The 18,664-nt window shown below is 49.8% G+C and overlaps 7 protein-coding genes across 7 annotated transcripts; 3 read left to right on the forward strand and 4 right to left on the reverse strand.

The window, feature by feature from the left end:
• The first annotated feature begins 33 nt into the window (after positions 1–33).
• On the forward strand, positions 34–2,531 carry BO88DRAFT_174610 (ubiquitin-specific protease UBP1). The gene has a single exon (XM_025701691.1). It carries the CDS (start codon positions 221–223, stop codon positions 2,213–2,215), a length of 1,995 nt encoding a protein of 664 aa, XP_025566787.1. The 5' UTR covers positions 34–220; the 3' UTR covers positions 2,216–2,531.
• Positions 2,532–2,609: 78 nt separating this feature from the next.
• Positions 2,610–3,322, reverse strand: BO88DRAFT_422696 (EF-hand superfamily Ca2+-modulated protein; the record flags this gene model as incomplete). Its single annotated transcript, XM_025708587.1, has 3 exons — positions 2,610–2,976; positions 3,044–3,246; positions 3,320–3,322. The coding sequence occupies 3 exons, from the start codon at positions 3,320–3,322 to the stop codon at positions 2,610–2,612; spliced, it is 573 nt and encodes a 190-aa protein (XP_025566788.1).
• Positions 3,323–3,670: 348 nt separating this feature from the next.
• On the forward strand, positions 3,671–5,759 carry BO88DRAFT_402056 (bifunctional C97 family peptidase/thioredoxin family protein). Its single transcript, XM_025706002.1, has 3 exons — positions 3,671–3,814; positions 3,877–4,165; positions 4,216–5,759. Exons 2-3 carry the CDS (start codon positions 4,076–4,078, stop codon positions 5,692–5,694), a joined length of 1,569 nt encoding a protein of 522 aa, XP_025566789.1. The 5' UTR covers positions 3,671–3,814; positions 3,877–4,075; the 3' UTR covers positions 5,695–5,759.
• A 981-nt stretch (positions 5,760–6,740) lies between these two features.
• BO88DRAFT_174642 (uncharacterized protein) lies at positions 6,741–7,354 on the reverse strand. The gene has a single exon (XM_025701693.1). It carries the CDS (start codon positions 7,094–7,096, stop codon positions 6,776–6,778), a length of 321 nt encoding a protein of 106 aa, XP_025566790.1. The 5' UTR covers positions 7,097–7,354; the 3' UTR covers positions 6,741–6,775.
• A 577-nt stretch (positions 7,355–7,931) lies between these two features.
• Positions 7,932–9,143, reverse strand: BO88DRAFT_174640 (uncharacterized protein). The gene has a single exon (XM_025701692.1). It carries the CDS (start codon positions 8,657–8,659, stop codon positions 8,030–8,032), a length of 630 nt encoding a protein of 209 aa, XP_025566791.1. The 5' UTR covers positions 8,660–9,143; the 3' UTR covers positions 7,932–8,029.
• Positions 9,144–13,082: 3,939 nt separating this feature from the next.
• BO88DRAFT_402058 (uncharacterized protein) lies at positions 13,083–13,708 on the forward strand. The gene has a single exon (XM_025706003.1). The coding sequence runs from the start codon at positions 13,337–13,339 to the stop codon at positions 13,574–13,576; it is 240 nt and encodes a 79-aa protein (XP_025566792.1). The 5' UTR covers positions 13,083–13,336; the 3' UTR covers positions 13,577–13,708.
• Positions 13,709–15,236: 1,528 nt separating this feature from the next.
• BO88DRAFT_450368 (uncharacterized protein) lies at positions 15,237–15,827 on the reverse strand (the record flags this gene model as incomplete). Its single annotated transcript, XM_025710560.1, has 2 exons — positions 15,237–15,559; positions 15,695–15,827. The coding sequence occupies 2 exons, from the start codon at positions 15,825–15,827 to the stop codon at positions 15,237–15,239; spliced, it is 456 nt and encodes a 151-aa protein (XP_025566793.1).
• Between the last annotated feature and the right edge of the window lie 2,837 nt (positions 15,828–18,664).

The raw sequence follows: 18,664 nt of genomic DNA on the forward strand, positions 1-18,664 counted from the left end.
AATTTGTTGTGGAGCCGGGCATTATCGATAAAACCTTTCCGGGTGGCGGAAGACACCTGGAGCGCACTCGGCCGCTGCTTATTCTGCGACGCAACACTGGCTGCTCAAGTCGATCCAGTCGTCACTTCGCCAGACGTGGTCGTCGCCTCTTAACTGCTCTGCTAAGTGATGTCAATGTCCTCGTCCCTATGCCGTGGACTTTGCCTCCTTTTCATCAGCCATGAATGCTCGCAGAGAGGGGATTAACTTCCTCACTCCGAATCCCTTCAACGTGCAGCGCAGCAACTATGAAACAGTACTGCAGCAACTGCAGGGCAATCCATCCTTAGTTGCCTCTATATTAGTGACGCTCATCACTCTGTATTTCACCATCAGCTATTGGGGTCCAGCTTCGTTGTCGGTGGCTCGGATAGCCTGGAATATACTTGTCCATTTGACACCTTCTCGACTGATTGCCGCCCTGGATTCCCAGACACGGAAATCCGATACGACCGACGAGAACCCTCTTTCGATGACCTTTGAGGCCAAGAGTGAAGCGATGCAACGGATACTTGGCCTTGACGATACCTCCTTCTCCTCCCTCTTCCCTCGCGCCCCGGCTTTCTCGAGCTTCGGAACCTCTCTCTTAAGCAGCAAGAACAACGTACCGCCAGGGCTCGGAAACTGGGATAATTCGTGCTATCAGAATAGCATCATACAAGGACTGGCATCTCTCCAGTCGTTGGAGAAGTTTCTGGATCAGAATGTTGAGCAGCTAGGAGAGAAAGCCCTTATGTCCACCCATCAAGCTTTGAAGGATATCATAGAGCGACTCAATAGCGCAGACAGCAATGGCCAACGTCTGTGGACCCCGGCGGATCTTAAATCGATGAGCAGCTGGCAGCAGCAGGATGCACAGGAATACTTCTCGAAGATTGTTGATCAGTTGGATCTGGAAGTCCAGCAGGCGACTCGGCGACACACGCGCAATTTGGGCCTGAAGATGGCAGGACCGCAGGAGCATGTGATTGGGTCTGGTTCATCGCAGGAGCTACAAGAGAACAGTGGGGCGGAATCACGGTCAACTGGAAACCAGGTCTTTCGGAATCCGTTGGAAGGCCTTCTTGCGCAAAGAGTGGGCTGCATCCAGTGTGGTTGGACCGAAGGGCTCTCGCTCATTCCCTTCAACTGTTTGACCGTCCCGCTCGGTCCAAAGTTCGAGTACGACATCCGAGAGTGTCTCCATCATTACATGCATTTGGAGCCCATTGAGGGAGTGGAATGCGCAAAGTGCACTTTGTTGCGGGTACAGTCTCAGCTATTGAACCTGCTGAAGCAAATCGGCGATGATGAGGAGACTCCGAGTGCTACTCCGGAATCACCAAAACTATCAGATGCGCTTCGAAGCTCCGCACAGGAACGCTTACAGGCCGTTGAGCAAGCGTTGGGAGAGGAGGACTTTGCAGAGAAGACGCTCTCTCAGAAATGCCATATTCCCGGGAAGAATCGAGTGTCGACGACCAAGTCAAGACAGGCCGTGGTTGCCAGGCCCCCACAGTGCCTAGTAATTCACATCAACCGCAGCATGTTCGACGAAACTACAGGAATGCTCCGGAAGAATTACGCGGCCGTCAAGTTTCCCAATGCCCTTAACTTGAATCCGTGGTGCTTGGGCGGAGTTTCCAAAGGTGGGGAACCAAATCTTGAAGCCTGGGAGACCAATCCCAGCGTATCCATGCTCTCGCATGCAGGAAGAGGCGCAACTGCAGGTGGTCACTATCAGTTGCGTGCTGTGATCACCCATTACGGCCGTCATGAGAATGGCCATTACATATGTTACAGAAAATATCCAACCGACAGTTTCCCGGCCCACGTCCCCGACGCAATTATCGAGGCAGATGGAGACAAGGAGAGAGACGAGCGTTGGTACAGGCTAAGCGACGAAGACGTGCAGATGGTCAGCGAAGCGAGCGTCATGTCTCAGGGCGGTGCCTTCATGCTCTTCTACGAGGCGGTTGACGACTACTCCCCGGAGGCTGCAGAGGACGTGGATTCTGGCTTGGTGGAAGAGGGTTCTGCGCCTTCTTCTAGCTGCACGCCTTCGGAGACCATGTCCACAACATCTGCTGCCACAGGAGACTCCACATCCGATGTATCGCAAGCGACCAGCGTCTCAACGGCGTTAAATATTGAACCCCGGTTTGAGAAGTCCCTGCTTATGTCCGACGTTGATTGAGCCGCTTTGTCTCGATTGCCCAACCTTGCTCTGCCCGATTGTGTATATCAGCATTATATGATACCCCGAGTACGACTCTTTAGAAAGCGTTTAACCACATGTTCTTGGCTGTTTGCTCTACGTTTTGCTCTGGAATAATCGACGAGACGTTGAACACGGCTTTGTATAACACTGTATGTACTTGATATCTGATTATCGCTTTATAGCTAAAGTACACTATTTTTGGCACTCCATAACCGATCCTGTGTAATCCCAAGAAGCATGCCGTATGTCCCAACACCCTGTCCCAGATAGTAAATAACACCCCAGTAACCAGGAATAATCACATATCTAACGCCCGCTGAAATATGACCCAACCATCCCATATCCCCATCAAAAGATCCAAGGAAGACAATCAAAACACCCCGGCCCTAGTCATAACATCATGGAATTGCTCCAACGTAACCCCAGCATGCACCCCAGCCCCACCATTCGCCTCCAAAATCATATCCTTCAATAACTCATCCCCCAGCTCGTCCTCCTTCAACTCGCGCGCAATCCTCTTCAAATGATTAAACGTAATCAATCCCCCCGACCCCCTCGTAAACAACCGATACGCCGCATCCACCTCCGCCGCCATCGCATCATCAGACCTAGATCGTAGCTTCGCCGCCGCGACAGCAAGAAACGGCTCGTACAGCACGTACCCGGTATCCGTGGGGTCGACGGCCGAGATTATGGAGTGGAGTTCTTCGCTATCGGTGGGGTCGAGGCCGAGGGCTCTATTGTTGCACTGAGTTAGGGATTCTTTTCGTCGCAATGTGGATGTCTAGGGAAGGGGAACCGTACACTAAGGCTTTGCGCACATCACCGCGTGGGATCACGCCTTCTTTTTGGTCTGCGAATTCCTCGACGGTCTCGGAGAAGAGATGGAATACTTCTTTGATTTCGTTTTCCTCCGACGCGCTAATGTCGTTTTCTTTGGCGAGCTTGGATTGGCGTGCGCGTTTGGGCGCGGGGCCGCTGCTTGGGGCGCTGCGCTTTTTGGGGGGCTGGATGTGGTAATGGTGGTCAGCGCATTGGTTGAGGAGAGTGTGTACGTTCGATAAGACGATGGTGGCTTACCATGATAGCGATTGGTTATGTATGCTCTTTGGTATTGTGTAGGTAGATGTTAAGCTGTCGCAAACTGCGATGATGTCAAGGGAAAGGGTGGTTGGAGATGAGGCGCGGGGGCGGATGAGCCATGGACATTTGGTAGGCTGGTAAGGATCGGGGGTTGCCGATTTACATCGCACTGCCGTTGGGAGTCAGGATCGGGATGTTGACGACTCCGAGGAAGATGAGGTGAGAAGAAGATGGGTTGCTTCCATTGTCTTCGATTGCTGTGAATCTCGTGATGGCCGGCGGGCTGCTGACGTAACCCCGCGATGCCTGGAGCTTCTTCTTATTACTTCTTCAGCTGCGTTTGCGCCGGCGAGGATAACACTTCCCAGGAATCTCGGAGTTGCGATTCAGTCTTCCTGGTGCTTCCTCATACTTCGCAGCTTTGATTTGAAGACCTCTGTGTCAGCAGCCGTCGTCATGGATGTCGAGCTGTATGTCTATGACCTATCCAAGGTGATTTCCATAGCTTCACGTGTACATGTTTAGTCAAGGAGTCATGGGCTAATGCGGAATAGGGTCTTGCGGGAATGGTAGGACACGCATTGAATGTGGCAGAGTTGCCTCGTGTCTAACTTCGTCTAGTATTCGCTGGCCCTTACGGGAACGCAAATCGATGCCATCTACCACACATCGTTGGTGCTGAACGGCGTCGAGTATTACTTTGGCCAGGGCATCCAAACGGCTGTCCCCGGCAGTACTCATCATGGACAGCCCATGGAGAAGCTGCATCTTGGCAAGACCGAGCTCCCCATGGATGTGATCGAAGAATACATCCAGTCGCTTGCGGAAATCTACACCCCTGAGGTAAGAGCCCGTATCCCCAGCCCGGTCATCTCTCTAACCTGGCCGTCCAGTCCTACGACCTCTTCCTGCACAACTGCAACAACTTCACGCAGGATCTGGCCATGTTTGCTCTCGGCAAAGGCATTCCTGAGCATATTCAAAATCTGCCGCAGACCTTCCTGAGCACCCCTTTTGGGCAAATGATGAAGCCCCAGATCGAAATGGCCCTGCGCGGTGTAACCCAAGGCACTGGCACTGGCACATTCGGCACTCAAACTCCCACCACCAGCGCACCAACCGCCCCTGCGCAACCTGCCCCCGTTACTCAAGGTTCCGTGCGCATCGCAAGCAATCTCGCCCAGCTCGAGCACCACCTAGCTGCCGCCGCCGACTCATGCGCCGTCATCTTCTTCACCTCGGCCACCTGTCCGCCCTGCAAAATGGTCTACCCGACGTACGACGAACTCGCCGAGGAAGTAGGCGCCAAAGCCACCCTCATCAAAGTCGACATCAGTACTGCCATGGACGTCAGCATGAAATACAGCGTCCGAGCAACCCCAACCTTCATGACCTTCCTGAAGGGCCAGAAGCTCGATGAATGGTCCGGCGCCAACCCAGCCCAGCTACGAGGCAACGTCCGTCTCCTTCTGGAAATGGCCCATCCTCCCCATCGTCACCAGCAACTCCGTCTTCCCAGCCTCCAACGCCCCATCTCCAACTATGTTACCTACAAGAAAGTACCCCCTCTTGACAAGCTCGTCCAGAAACTCAGCCCTCACCACGAAGACCCCCGCCTCCTCTCCATGATCACCTACCTGAAACACCGCACCTCTTCTTCCACCCCAGCAGCAGACACCCCCTTACCCCAAGACCTCCCAACCTTCGCCACCTACCTACAAAGCACCTACAGCTCTCTAGCCCTAGACCATCTATTCGCTCTCGTCGACCTCACCCGCCTGCTCTTCCTCGACCCCCGCGTATCCAGCTACTTTGCCGAAGAGCCCGACCACAAGACCCTCCTCACTCTTTTAACCCCATCTGCTGGCCTCTCTAAATGCCCCTACAACCTCCGCATCGTCATGCTCCAACTCTGCTGCACCCTCTTCTCCACCCCTCTCTACCGCGACCAACTCACTACCTCCTCTTCTCTCCTCCCAACCCTCCTCCACCTCACCACCTCCTCCCTCCTCGACTCCCACACTAACCTCCGCGTCGTCGCCGCCTCCCTCGCCTACAACCTCGCCGCGCTTAACCACAACGCCCGCTTCGCCGGCCACACCGACCCCCTGTCCGAGGAAAACCAAGTCGAGCTGACCGCGTCGCTTGTGGAAGCCATCACCCAGGAAGAAGAGAGCCAGGAGGCTCTCCACGGGCTTCTCTTCGCTCTGGGACTGCTTGTCTACGAAGCTAATCCTGACAGCGCGGTCGTGGATCTCTGCAAGGCCATGGGGATTGCAGAGACGGTAGTCGCAAAGAAGAATGTGTCGGGTGTAGCGAAGGAGCCGTTGATCAAGGAAGTGGGAGAGGAGTTGTTGACGAGGGGGTTATAGAATACTTACCACATAACTAATACTCAGGTTTGACTATTCCTATACATGGCTTAGATGGATAGTTGGAATATCGCTTAATAGATGATGTACTGTATTCCTTACATTACTTGAATCAATTGATCTCTAGTACTGCTGCATACCCTTCACCCTCATCCTGTTACTGTATCCTATCCTACCGGTATCCTGCACCATACACATCCTCCAACCAACACAAGTATATCCCTCATCTCATCTCATCTCATCATCCCATCCACCCAATTCACAGTATCATTCCAAATCTCTGACCCCCTCAGCCCCACCCTCAAAAAAGCCTCAACAAAACCCCTCACTCACTCACTCACTCACTCAGTCATCACCGATAGAATAGACTACAACCAATAATTGCCTGACATCAGCACCGCCATAAAAACGAGGGGTAATGGCATAAAAATCAATAGTTTCCTTCCATCAACAGTGTCTCGTGATGAGTGACACCTCCAGCACAGATCAACAACCGACCATAGTCATAAAATAAGTACCTTACATAAAAACAAAGCATTCAACACTACTAATGTCTGACACTAGTACCATGAAAGGATAAGTAGGTACCAATTGTGTGGTTAGGTAGATGGTGGCTGGCTGGCTGATGGTAGTTAAAAAAAGGAATTATACTGCTACTGCTGTATGTGCTGCCTAGCTTTGCTTTTGTTTTGTCTGCTCTAAGAGCGGGGATATGTAGTACTCAGCTGTTACAGGAGTCGCTAGTTACTAGTGTTTATCTACTAGGATGTTCGATGTCGAACTAATGGGAGTTGCGTCGGATATAGCCGTGCAGGTACTTGTGTCATCTGTTCAGGTGGGATCGTGGGTCGGATAGTCTGGTAGTCATTACAGCTAGAATGGTATAGGATGGGATCTATTATAGTAGGATAATATTAATGTGTTATCAGACCACTTCATTTTCGGTGGTTATTGTTCATTGATTCGTTCATTCACATGGTGAATGTAGTTAAGTATTACCATACTAAATAGGAAATGGAAAGACAATCAAGTAGTGAAACAAAGGCCATCGCTGCATGAATTAATGGGGTATGTCGCTGAGCTATGCAATATGCAATCCATCTAAAGTAACGCGGGAGCTGTTCTGTGTAACACGCTCGGGGTATGAGAATGAAGGGGAAAATGAAACAAGGAAGCGCCAGGAAACAACATGATGACATACAAGACGGGGTATCTGAACATCCGACGCTGAAAAACAAAAAGAAAAGTGACAAAAGAAAGGGGCAATAATTAGATCGGAAATCGCGAGTAAGAAAGAAAAAAAGCAAAACCGCTGACGAGACCCCAGCTGAGGGGGCATCTGGGTCTGGTATCCCGAAATGTTGCTAAATCCATGACCACCAACACCGACGCGACAACGCATGAAACGGAACAATAATTAGGAAAGTAAAGAAATCCGGTTGACAAGAGGGGAAAGAAAAGAAACCGGAGAGACAAAGAACCACAAGCAAGGAAAGACACAGTGCGCAACGTGAAGCGAGTATCCAAGCGCGTGCCATGACCCTTTGGGCCAGCATGATCGGAGTGAGTCACCATCCGTAGGGGAAGGGAATGCGATCAGAGCGTGCCCTGACAATGGCGGTGAGATTGTGAAGAATGATAGGCAGCAGAGGGCCCTGTCCAGCGTGCAGCAGCAGCAGCAGCCAGAGAGGGGAATGTTCCCCAATTTCCATCAAATGCGCCGGCTGCGACAGGGAAATTAGGTAATCAGGCAGCCAAGCTCGGGCACCAAATCAGAGGCCGCGAAGACGCAACTCCGGCCTGCCAATTCCGCCCGGCTACGGCGCCTACCAACTATCTCTCCTCGCTTCGTCTCCCACTCCTTCGTCGCACGTGCACCCTCTGTCGTCATATTCCCCCGGTCCCATGCCCGATCATGCTAATTCATGGCCCTGTTCTTGAAAGTCCGAGCCTTGTGATGTCTCGACCTCCCAAGCATCAGTGCCAGAAGTGTGTCATTGTGGCGGGGACCTTGACTGATTGCTTTTGTCGGCAACCACTCAAGTCGGGGGCTTCCCAAAAAGGGAAATAAGAAGGATAGGATAGTTGTAAGAAGAAAAAAGTAAAAAAGAAAGCAACCAGATAGACGTGTTGGTCGCATTTCTGGACAGCTGAGCTGGAGACAGATCGGCGTCGATCATTCGACAACCCTAATCTCCGGCTAAATCGGACCAAAATGTTGGCGTGGGGTGACGAAGTCGTGGGGTATCATGACATGCGCAAGTAGATGGTATGGCGTATTGGTGTCACAACGAAGGAAAAAGTAAAGAGAAGATGACACCCTTTTCGGTGTCTCTTAGGCGCGACAGACGGTGGCTTTCGAAGCTGATGCGGTCCGCCGCTTCCTCTCGGGGATGGCCTTGCGCTTCTTGCGCTTTGCGTTCTCGCGCTCTGCCGCTGCCATCTGTGCCACCCGCATGGCCTGCTGTGCTCTCGCATGGGCCTGCACCTGAGCAAGGAAACGCGCGCGCTGCGCTTCTTCTTCCGCTGCGGCGCGAATCATCTGGATCTGCTGCTCGGTGGTCAGGTCAACGTCTCCCATGGTCGGATCCTGCGCGGCGGATTCTTCGTCGATCGCACTCTCGCAGGGGGATCCAGAGCCGATGGGGAGGAGATCTTCGTCGGAAAGGTAGGCGCTGGCGGTGGAGCCCTCTGAGTCTGCACTCAGCAGAGAAGGGCGGTTGGGCCAAGATGGGAATGCGCACGAGTTGTTCATCTCATAACCGCTGGAAAAGGAGCACTTGCGAGGAGTGATGTCGAGCAAAGAATCAGTGGGAGAAGGTGGTGGGGGAGGCGGCATCGAAGTAGGTGAGCAAGAGCTGCCGAAGCTGAAGCTGAAGGAGACATTCTGAGTGCTAGTGGTGGCCTCGCTCAGAGAGGAGCGAACACTAGACTGGTTCTGACTCCAGGGAAGAAAGGGATACATGGTGAGAAGAGGTGTTATCAGTAGTAAGTGGTGGTAGTAGTAGTAGGTGTAGTAGGTGGTAGTAATGGGAGTGAATCTCGGTGTTGTCCAGAGCGATGCAAGAAGTATAAGTAGTATGACTACTAGTACTAGCTCTGTGACAGTAGTTTGATGAGTGGAGGTGAAGAAGATCGACACGGTCTGGGGAGGTCAAGACCCAAGAGATGAGAGGGGAGGAGTGGGAAGTCAGATAAATAAATAAGCTTGGAGAGGAGTATCTGGGGATTGACGCTGATCAAGGAACACTCCACCGGTGGATCAAATGGCGGAGAGAGGGAAATGAGGTGAATGTATAAATGGAAGAAGGGCCAGATCGATCGGGGGAGGCGTCTGGACTCCCTTGCATCTCCCAACAGATAAGGCGTCGTGGAGAACGAAGAAGGAGGTGTGGAGTGGGGGGTTGGCAGCAAATCCGATTTTTTTCCCTCTTCGGATTTATTTAATTCGATTTATTCAATTTTCTGAAAATCAGAAAATCAAAAAATCGAAAATCGAATTTCTTTTTTTTTGGAAGTAAGAAATTCCCTTGTTTGGGTTGCGCGCGTCGCCCCACTGGGGGAATTACCAGTCACCAGCCCGACAAAGCGGCCAGAAATCACTTGGAATTTTCCGCAATGCTGGCCTGAAAGCAAAGCATCCACTGGTAATCCTGCGTGTCAAGCGCGGCGATCAGGCGGAAGGGGCGTTCCGGTCGCTGTACGATGGATGAAGCAGCAATCAAAGTGGTTGGACACGAGAGAGCAAGTACTACTACCACTGGAGTATAGTAGTAGTAGTAATGGTAGGTAGGTGGTAAACAAGTTGATGTGTATGTGTGGAAAATGTGTGGAGGTATGTTGATGATGTCGGTGATGTCGGTGATGTCGCGGCGGTATGTCAATCACAGTAGAAAGTACCAAGTGGCTTAGTACTAGTATTGTTTACTGTGATCAGTAGTAGGTAGAGTAGATAGTAGTAGTGGTGAATGGTACTATTGTCAAAAGTGATAGATGTTCGAGTTGATCAGTCCAGTGCGATGTAGCAACGAACTCCTGAAACCCATCATCGGACCAGGGACTAAAGGTACATATTTATCTATTATTATGATTTATTCCCATCGGGTGGATTCGACCCTAATCTGACAGCCAGACCCCCGGTCCAGGGCGTGGATCTATCGGCTTTCTTTTGTTCTTCCATTTTAATTTAATTTCTGGGCGGATTTGCTCGCTCCTCCGGTCCGCGGCCCGGGGAGCTTCGGATTGGGGGGGCGCGAGAAAAGGGAAAAGGGAAAAAAGGGTAAAGGAACAGGCGTGGGGATGGATCAAGTGTCAAAGAATGAGTCAACTTAATCCACTGCTCCCTCCGATTTCTCCCACGACTCCGGACTTCCCATCAGTGGCACCTCCGTAACTGATTCTTTGGTTCGTCCGACCCCAGATTTATTGGCATTTTGCCAAGTGCAGAATAATACCAGAGTAGAGATTATACAACTGGGTGCAGTGTACGGAGTAGTTGCTACATTGTAGATACTTGCATTGTCAATATCATCATCTTAGTAGTATTAGTAGTAGTATTAGTTACTGTAGTAGTCCAAGGCTGACATGATACGGGTCCGGTAAATATTCCCCCATACCCGACCGAAGTGACTGACTGACAGTGGGGGCTCATCATTCATCCATCCTTCTATTTGATGTTGTTTTTTCGGCGGCTGACGATATTAATTTAAATGAGAAACATCGCCTCAATCTGAATTACTCCGTCTGCCCCCAATATTGATTGATTATTATTTTTCGGGCGGATGTTTCATACTTCCAACCTGGCAGGCAGGCTGTACACCGTAAGATAATCAACTAAATTATTATTCACAACCCCGCCCTGCTGTCTCCTCCGCTACGTAAACACCACCAGGAGTAAGTCAAGTACAGAGTTACAGTAGCCGACACGAAAATCAAGAAAAAACGCTTTGATCCGCGATATCCTCAGCACAAAGCGACAGGCGGTGTTGGGTTCTCGTGCATCTCGCAACGGGTTCTTGCGGTCTGTGTAGTTTACCAGGTTATCAGCCATCTGTCGGTCAGTCCAACGAAGCATTCAGACCAATCCCCCCTTCCCCTCCCTGCAGCCAATGTACAGCATCATCATCAACTCCCCCCTAATTCCGCGACCGAATCAGCACGCTCTGACCTCACCGCTTCAGTCTGTTGTTTGGCATCTTCGCAGCAACTAACACCACAGCATGCTTCCGATGGATGTCGACATACATCCGCCCGTCTGTATGAGTATGCAAGTATGTATATACATCTGGCGATAACGGTAGTAAGCATGTACTATGTGGGTAAAAGGGAAAAGTAAGATAGTAATTAACTAGTGAGCACCGGCACTGCTTAGGGTCCAAGTGACTCAGATGGTTTCAAATGCGTTTAGGCTTTTTGCATCTCGCGTTGGTTTTACAACTCATCCCATCCCTCCCCTCCCCTCCCTCTTCAACATCCTTCTAACATGGGTTCCTTCTTGGGGGGTGCGGTGGTGGTCTGGCGGTCAGGCAGGCAAACACCCGGGCGGGCGCCTCAGAAATTGGCTGAGACGGACATGGACATGGGATTGTTGGCACTGCTGGATTCTCGAGGCAAACAAGACGAGGATTGATTGGGTTTCCTTTTTCTGGTGACATCTGATTATTGTTATCAGCTCGTGCCGCGATACCAGCGTACATAAAAAAAAAAGGCAAAAATAAGCAAGCAAAGGAAAAGGAAATAAAGTAATTCGATAATGGGTCATTGAGTACCACATATCTGCCCCCAGGGAAGCAAAGTAAAGTAGTCGGGTACCTAATCCATGCGCGGTATCCGCGGTGGATCCCGGGTATTCCCTTATGCCCTGCTACCTTACTCCGGCTGTGTATGTCCACTTCTCCATCAGAAACCGATAGGAAAGTCGCTACACTCTACAATACACTTCACAAAATGATAGACCCTACAGTAAGTATCCCCTTAAACAATAGGCGGCGCACAACTTCTTATTTCAACATTTCAACCATGGAACCTATTTTGCACGGATCCGACCCCGGATCCGTTGCTGTCAAGTTGTTTCGTGTTCGGGGGACAGTTGTGTTCCCTGGGACGACCCAGAGTACATAGACGTGTGGTTCCCCGTTCAACAATCCACCCATCCCCGCGACCCACGCGTTTCTACCGAGATACTACAGTACTTACTTATCACCCTTCTTTACCCCGGACGTTGTGTACCACCGCCAAGCCCATTTATCCGCTCCGTAATCCTTACTCCTTCGGACCCGCGTAGGGACTTACAATTCGTATCGTAAATAGTTATCTACTGGCATCAATAGAATCAAAGTCAGCTGTGCCTGCCCCCAATCTGATCTGACGGGCCGCACCACCCCCAGATTCCATCCACTGTCTGAGTTGTCGCGGTCTGCCCTGTCCTGCCCTGCCTTGCTCTGCCCTGCCCCCCGTACAGCCAGTAAGTTGGGGGAGGCGAAGCAGTAACGGCCCCCCCATGCCTCCTCCCTTTTCCTCCCTCTCATCGGCAGTTGTCCGTTTCAGCCCGCGAACTAGTCACATCGACTGAAAATAGCTAGACCAGGCAACTCTTTGAAAGAAATCAACAACAACGGGAATATACTTCTTTCGGCTAAGTACATTTTCAAATCCAACAGCCACCTAAACTACTGTAGGCAAAAGAATGATTTTACTCTTTGTGTTGAGTCCAGGCCTAGCTGATGAAGATCACTAGTTACTAGTAGTACTACTTCTCCGACCGTCGTGCTTTGTTAAGAGTCGAGAGGCGAAATGCACGGTTAATCTAGGCGGGTAGTTTTTAGCCTTGCCGGGCGGGATGGTGCCTCGGCATCTGGGGGGCTTTGGATTTATCCACCACTTCCCTAGTTACTATACTAGTATTTCCCTTCCTTTGTTCAGGTAGTACTTTGTAGTAGTAGTAGTAGTCTAGTTCTGACAAGGCACACGCAGGGCTGGATCGCTGGCTATCTTGTGATCAGCCGAGTGTTTTGTTGTTGATGACTGACTAGTTGTACAGGGGACAGCGTGTTTCAGAGTTGGGGCTGGATGGATGAATGGATGGCATTGTGTATGCAGTGTGCATCGAGTACTACAGTAGTACTTAGTGGTACTATATTTATTGCACAACGAATGAATGGATGAATGACTCGATGCGATGCATACCTACGGAGTACATATGCTGGCATGCAGTATGTGTTTGAAAGAGAGAGAGATATATATATATCAAACAAGCGGAGTGTGCTTTATCAATTCTGGGTCGCGATTAATCAATCATTATGCAATGCAGACTACTAAATTCATACAGTGTACTTTGTACTACTTTGTTGGATGTAGTGGACCTGAACGAATGATCTAATTCTAGACTTCTTTGCATATGTACCCCTGGAACTAGATAATAGTCGCGCCAAACAAATCCACTAAATTATGATCCCAGCTAGTCACCAACAAAACCTACTACCTTTGTGTGAAGTACGTTGGCCGATGGTTTGTCTCAGTTCAGCTCCACAACTAGTAACAAACATGATGCAGTGTGAAAAGCATCAAACTGACACAACTGATCATCCCAGACAAAGTACGAGTGCGATGCTAAGTAAATTATCATCACGAGCACACCAACACCATGCCCAGAACGCCTACTACTAATAATGATAATGAAGATGTGATTCATTTCTTTCTTTCTGAAATAACATACGCTTTGACCGACCGGGCACCAGCCATCACAAGCCATCACAAGCACACTAGTTATTTGACCGTCTTGAATGGCTTCATCTTGTGGTGGTTGCAACTGCTGCTGCTAGTACTACCGGTGCTGATTGGCGCTATCAGGTGGACAATGAAACGGCCCAGCGGGACTGATTGAACTGTGACAAGAAAGCCTGGCCTGTCAGTCAGTCCGTCAGTTGACGAGTAACATGGCCCCGACCGGGTGATTGGGAGCAACACACCCGATGCCGGCGCCCAGACCTCGGTTGCTAAAGAGGGTTCATCCATTTCCTTTGAACCTGACTGACGGGTAAATGAAAAGGTACTAACCAACCCGTCGACGGCTCTAGACCGTCGGCCCTAATTTCCCCGAGGGCAAATGATCAGATAGAAGTAGATCAATGATAGTCCACGATCAGTCAGTCACTCAGTCAATAGTCTGCTCATGCACAACTGCTTTTCTTTCACTCGCGGGAGTGCGGAACCCGCCTCCGATGAATGATCGAACCGCCGTGCTGGATTGGAGGGTCTCCACCGCCCCAGCGATCGTCCCTTTTGGGACAGAGTAAAAAGTAAATAATGAAAAGTTTTTTCCTCTTTTGGGACGAGGATCGTCTCTTCCCAATGCGGTAGCTTTCTGAGCTCCCCGCCAACCCAAAGTACTACTTCCGTATTTGCTCCCCCTCGCGGCCCTTTAAGACTCATCAACTGCACTATTTCGGAGAACACGACGCGGGTAGACCCGCGGAACCGCGGTACGAACTGCCGGACCAGGACTGGAGCAGTGGAGAGATCATGGGGAGGAACTTTTGCCCCCTTTTTGCTTTTGGGGAAAGTATCGCAGGTTCTTCAGGGTGCACCGTGAGCCGGACATCTCCCCCCGGCCCCGGTGGCTGCAGTAGTTCGCCGCGGGTGGAAGTCAAGCAGGAAAGTACTGGATACCTTCAGCTGGTCCTGAAGATACATCTACTCACTTTGAATGGATCATCTCGATGAAGGAGGATGATGACGACAATGATGACTATCTCTCCATAGCTCTCGGTGCATGTGCATTCCACTCCAGCTGCACATTTCCTAGATTGTGTACAGCTTACTTACGTATGCACTTGCATACATAAGTACATTCCCGAATACTTCCTGGTCTCCTGAACCAGAAGTACTCCGGATCCCACTCTGGGGTACACCTGTACTTTACTTATCGACTTACTTTGCCAGTTCTCCACCCAGGCACATCCGCGTATGCAAGCCTAACATTCCAGACTGTCCCCGACTTTGGGTACTGCAAAATGCAAAATGCATTTCCGATCGAGGCGATCTGTCCAACTGATTGGTGCTGACCCCCTTGTCCATCGTCATCCCATGATCCCGGATACCCTCCTGCATTTTCCACCCACCCACAGCTCTTCATGCAAGGCATGCTCCCAGCTTACGTGGTGATGCCTCGGTGCTACCCCTCCATGAGCGGTGTTTTGCACTGTTCCCTCCCTCCTACCACCACCACCTTGCTAATCTGCGGTACTGCGTCTGCAGGGACTGTCAAAGCTCCCAAACAGCGGTGATTCACCGCTTCCCCCGTTATTGGTTCTCATGATGCCATGCCATCGGTTTCGTTGGTCGGGCGAAACGATCAACCTTTGTGGTGTTTGTTATCGATCTAGCGCTTGGGTTGGACTACCTTAGGCATCTGGAAATTGATGCATCCATTCATGGTGGTTTCGTCTTGATTGGGAATCGGGACTTTTGCATCGCCGACCGGGGGAAGGGGGTGCCCTCTCCATCCCTCAATTATGAATGAAACATTGGAAAGGCACTAGAAGCTAGGACTGAAGATCCAGGAGCGTGGTCTTGGACTCCTCACAACGCACACCCTGGCTGCCCCGCCCACGGCCTTGCGCGGAGTTTAAAGGTACCACTTGCTCCCCGGAGTATCTGGGGATGGAGAAAGCACATACCACACCGTCCGGGGAGGACCACATTTGCTGCACCACATTCTGGACGGGGAATGGGTCCCGGAGCACGGATTGAGAAATAAGGTGTACTCCTCGCAGCGGATGTAGCAGACGGATGCCTGGCTGTGGTTCCGTCTGCACTGGGTTCCCGGTTTGGCAACTAGAGCTACCCAGCTTGGGGATCCACGACCCTGCGACGGGTCTTTCTGAGCAGTCCGGAAACAACTTCCCCGGTTGATCCTCGACCTGTGGCTCGCACGGGGGGAGACCGATCATATGTGTGGCGTCGCATTTGGAATGTGTGGTATATTTATCTGGCTACATACAGAGTGAGGCGAGGTATGTGGCGAGGGTGAGCGGGGACAGGTGGCTTGAGTTGACATACACAGTGATACTATGCTTGGAACTGATCTCCGGATAGGGCCGTCTCCAGAGGTCAAAGGGAGGTACTATCGACATGACGGCACGGAGTCCATGCGCTCGGTTGAGTCAGTCTGTCACTATACCTTGTCTCGTTTCGTTCTATTCCCGCCACCTGCGACATAATCGGCAACTCCGCAGTTAAACAGGTTTATTGTTGGTGGGCGTCGTCATTTACTGCTGTTGACACCAGAGTTATCCTTTCCCTCACGTCCATCTGACCACGACTATCAAGCTTACGATAGCGTTCAATATCGGCATGCGCTCGTTGTTCCATGCAGCGACCGACCGCTTAATCTCTACAGGAGTCGTCCTACGCGGGAGGTCTGTAGACAAGGCCATTATACTCCGTCTGGTTACGAAAGTGAGGTTGGACGGTGCAACGTGCGGGCGGGCAGTGCTTGCGCTGACGTTTCATTCTCGATCATCTACACGGACACGCGGAGACGCCGCGGATTGCGATCCCCAGATGGGGAAGGCCGTACGGGTCAGCAGGTAATCACTCGCGTGTTACACGGAGAGCATGAGTAGCATGAGTAGGAGTCGTATTATTGGAGCCTCATCGCAGAGCCGCGATGAAAGCATCACTCTTTTGCTCGATTCGTTTGCTGAGACCTCGTAACGCTTTCAGCCTTGTGGAAATGATGCTAGGGTTCCATCGGGTATGATAGCGGTCGGAGTTTATTGAGAATGATGATGATGACGATGATGATGATGATGGACACGTTGACATGGATTCATCCACATTTACCCCATATTTCTGGCACGTCGCTTGACACCGATCATCTTGACAGCTGCTACTACTACCTCGGGGTGGCAAATACGCCAAGGGCGGTTAAGATATACTCGTGATTGTGACTGTAGTCTTCATGTTTACTATCTCGGTTATATTCACACACGGCAGTAAATGGATATAATTAGCCACGGCATAGTACTCCGTAATCAGATTTGGCATGTACACCGTAAATAAGTATGCCATGCTAAGCCACTTCATCCCATTCATTACAAATCGATAAATATATTTACCCTCGCACAAGATAATAGCCACAAACCCACCGTCCGTCGGCCATGTAACCACCGAATTACTCTAACTAGAATGGGAGGTGGTGACACAGCAGTTGAATGTAGTACTTCTTTGGATATTCTATAAGTATTAAATATTTAACTAGTTGAATAGTTGTTCTTAATCCACTACAAATAAACAATGAATGACTCAATGAATGATTAGAAATTCTAGATAAGCACATACATACATACATACTAAAAGCCTTATCGTACAACCGGACATCCCCGTCATCATGATGACGATAAAGATAATAAAAATGATAATAAAAATAATACTATTCATCCCACATTGACACGGACGGGTAGCAAACCAGTAGAGTATAGTAGTGTGTGTTCTGGAACGTTTCCACGCAGTGGTTGATTAGAAATACCATCATCTATTTTCCTGGTTTAATATCTTGATTTATGGTGATATTAATATTATCAATAGTATTTATATTTCCATCCCTGTCATATTATAACTAACTAACCCATAATATTATTATTCAGATTGTCTCAGATATGACACCACTGCTACCGCTGCACCACTGCACCACTGCAGTGTTGGTTAGTTAGTTGGTTGGGTACCTAAAGTAAAAATAAGGAGCAGATAGTTACTTAGTAGTAAGCCTAACGAACATTCCATCGTTCCATCATCCATCCATCCATCCATCCATCCATTCATGATAAGCTACTTACCCTTGAAACAAGTGGGGGTATTGTCTGTCTGTCTGTCTGAGCGGGTAGATCGGTTAACACGGAACTATTTACTTACTTACTTACTTAGTTACTTACTCTTCATGACACATGCTAGTCTAGCTAGTTAGCTGGCTGGCTACTACTTCGTGATGATGAATCCTGATGGAATCGAGAATATGATAATATCATCGAATGGTAATATTCAAGAAGCCGCTTGTTGCGCGGTCGGTCGGGATTTGGCAAGATATATTTATCACCTACTTAGGAATAATTTGTTGGTGGTTGCGTGGTGAGTGCCCACGTGTTGATGGGATAGGGATATTTCATTCCTTCGTAACGAATAAAGTATCCATAAGGATTGTAGTAATGATATCGGGAGATGTCGGTGCTACATAGTAAGTCAGAGTAGTATTCACTAGGTAATGGATAAATAATGAAGGATGAGGATGAAAGCTAACTGACGGACAATATCCGATGGTAAATAATCCCACCAATTAGATAGGTAATATGCTTACCTTAGCTAGTAAGAATATATCCAAGTTATCAGGAAGAAACAAGGACCCCCTCGTTCCAGAAGCCTTCCATCACTTTCACGCTCCGCTTCTTCATCATCTCATCTCATCGGCTAATTGCATGTGAGAATTAAACCTGTGTGTCACGGCAACCGTTTACCGTTTATCCTTCCCTTCCCTTCCCTGTTCTTTTTCCCTTTTCCTTTTCCTTCCGTTCCCGCTAGTCTACTAACTACCGAAGAGGGGGGAGGGGCCGTGAACTGGCGGTGAGAGAATGAATTCCTTGTACGGAGTATGGGTTGTACAATTACGTTACTTGGTGTGATCGGCGCACACGAGGGGAAGAGTTGGTTATGGTTACTCCGTTGGCCTAAGATTTATCCTTTCTCTATTTCTTTGTGTAAAGGGTAAATAGTGTGGGTGTGGGAATATATTCCTATTCGAGTGGGATGTGTCTGGAGAAGAGCAGGTTTTGGGATGTATGCCGTAAGTATTGGGATGGAGGTGAGTGTGATTATTCCCGCGGCGGATAGAATATCCACCACTACTCACTTACCTAAATTAGGAATTTAAACTGATATGGAATATCTTGATTTTCGACTTTAACTTTCCGTGACCGTT

This window comes from Aspergillus vadensis (genome assembly GCF_003184925.1).
Source record: "Aspergillus vadensis CBS 113365 unplaced genomic scaffold BO88scaffold_3, whole genome shotgun sequence".
NCBI lineage: Eukaryota > Fungi > Ascomycota > Eurotiomycetes > Eurotiales > Aspergillaceae > Aspergillus > Aspergillus vadensis.

What these genes read in the sequence shown, in the direction of transcription:
- BO88DRAFT_402058 (XM_025706003.1), top strand. Translation starts at nt 13,337, where the DNA reads ATGCCCAGAACGCCTACTACTAATAATGATAATGAAGATGTGATTCAT.
- BO88DRAFT_174642 (XM_025701693.1), bottom strand. Translation starts at nt 7,096, where the DNA reads ATGCGTTGTCGCGTCGGTGTTGGTGGTCATGGATTTAGCAACATTTCG.
- BO88DRAFT_402056 (XM_025706002.1), top strand. Translation starts at nt 4,076, where the DNA reads ATGGAGAAGCTGCATCTTGGCAAGACCGAGCTCCCCATGGATGTGATC. An exon ending in CGGAAATCTACACCCCTGAG is followed by an intron (nt 4,166 to 4,215) that starts GTAAGAGCCCGT and finishes CTGGCCGTCCAG; the next exon opens with TCCTACGACCTCTTCCTGCA.
- BO88DRAFT_174640 (XM_025701692.1), bottom strand. Translation starts at nt 8,659, where the DNA reads ATGTATCCCTTTCTTCCCTGGAGTCAGAACCAGTCTAGTGTTCGCTCC.
- BO88DRAFT_174610 (XM_025701691.1), top strand. Translation starts at nt 221, where the DNA reads ATGAATGCTCGCAGAGAGGGGATTAACTTCCTCACTCCGAATCCCTTC.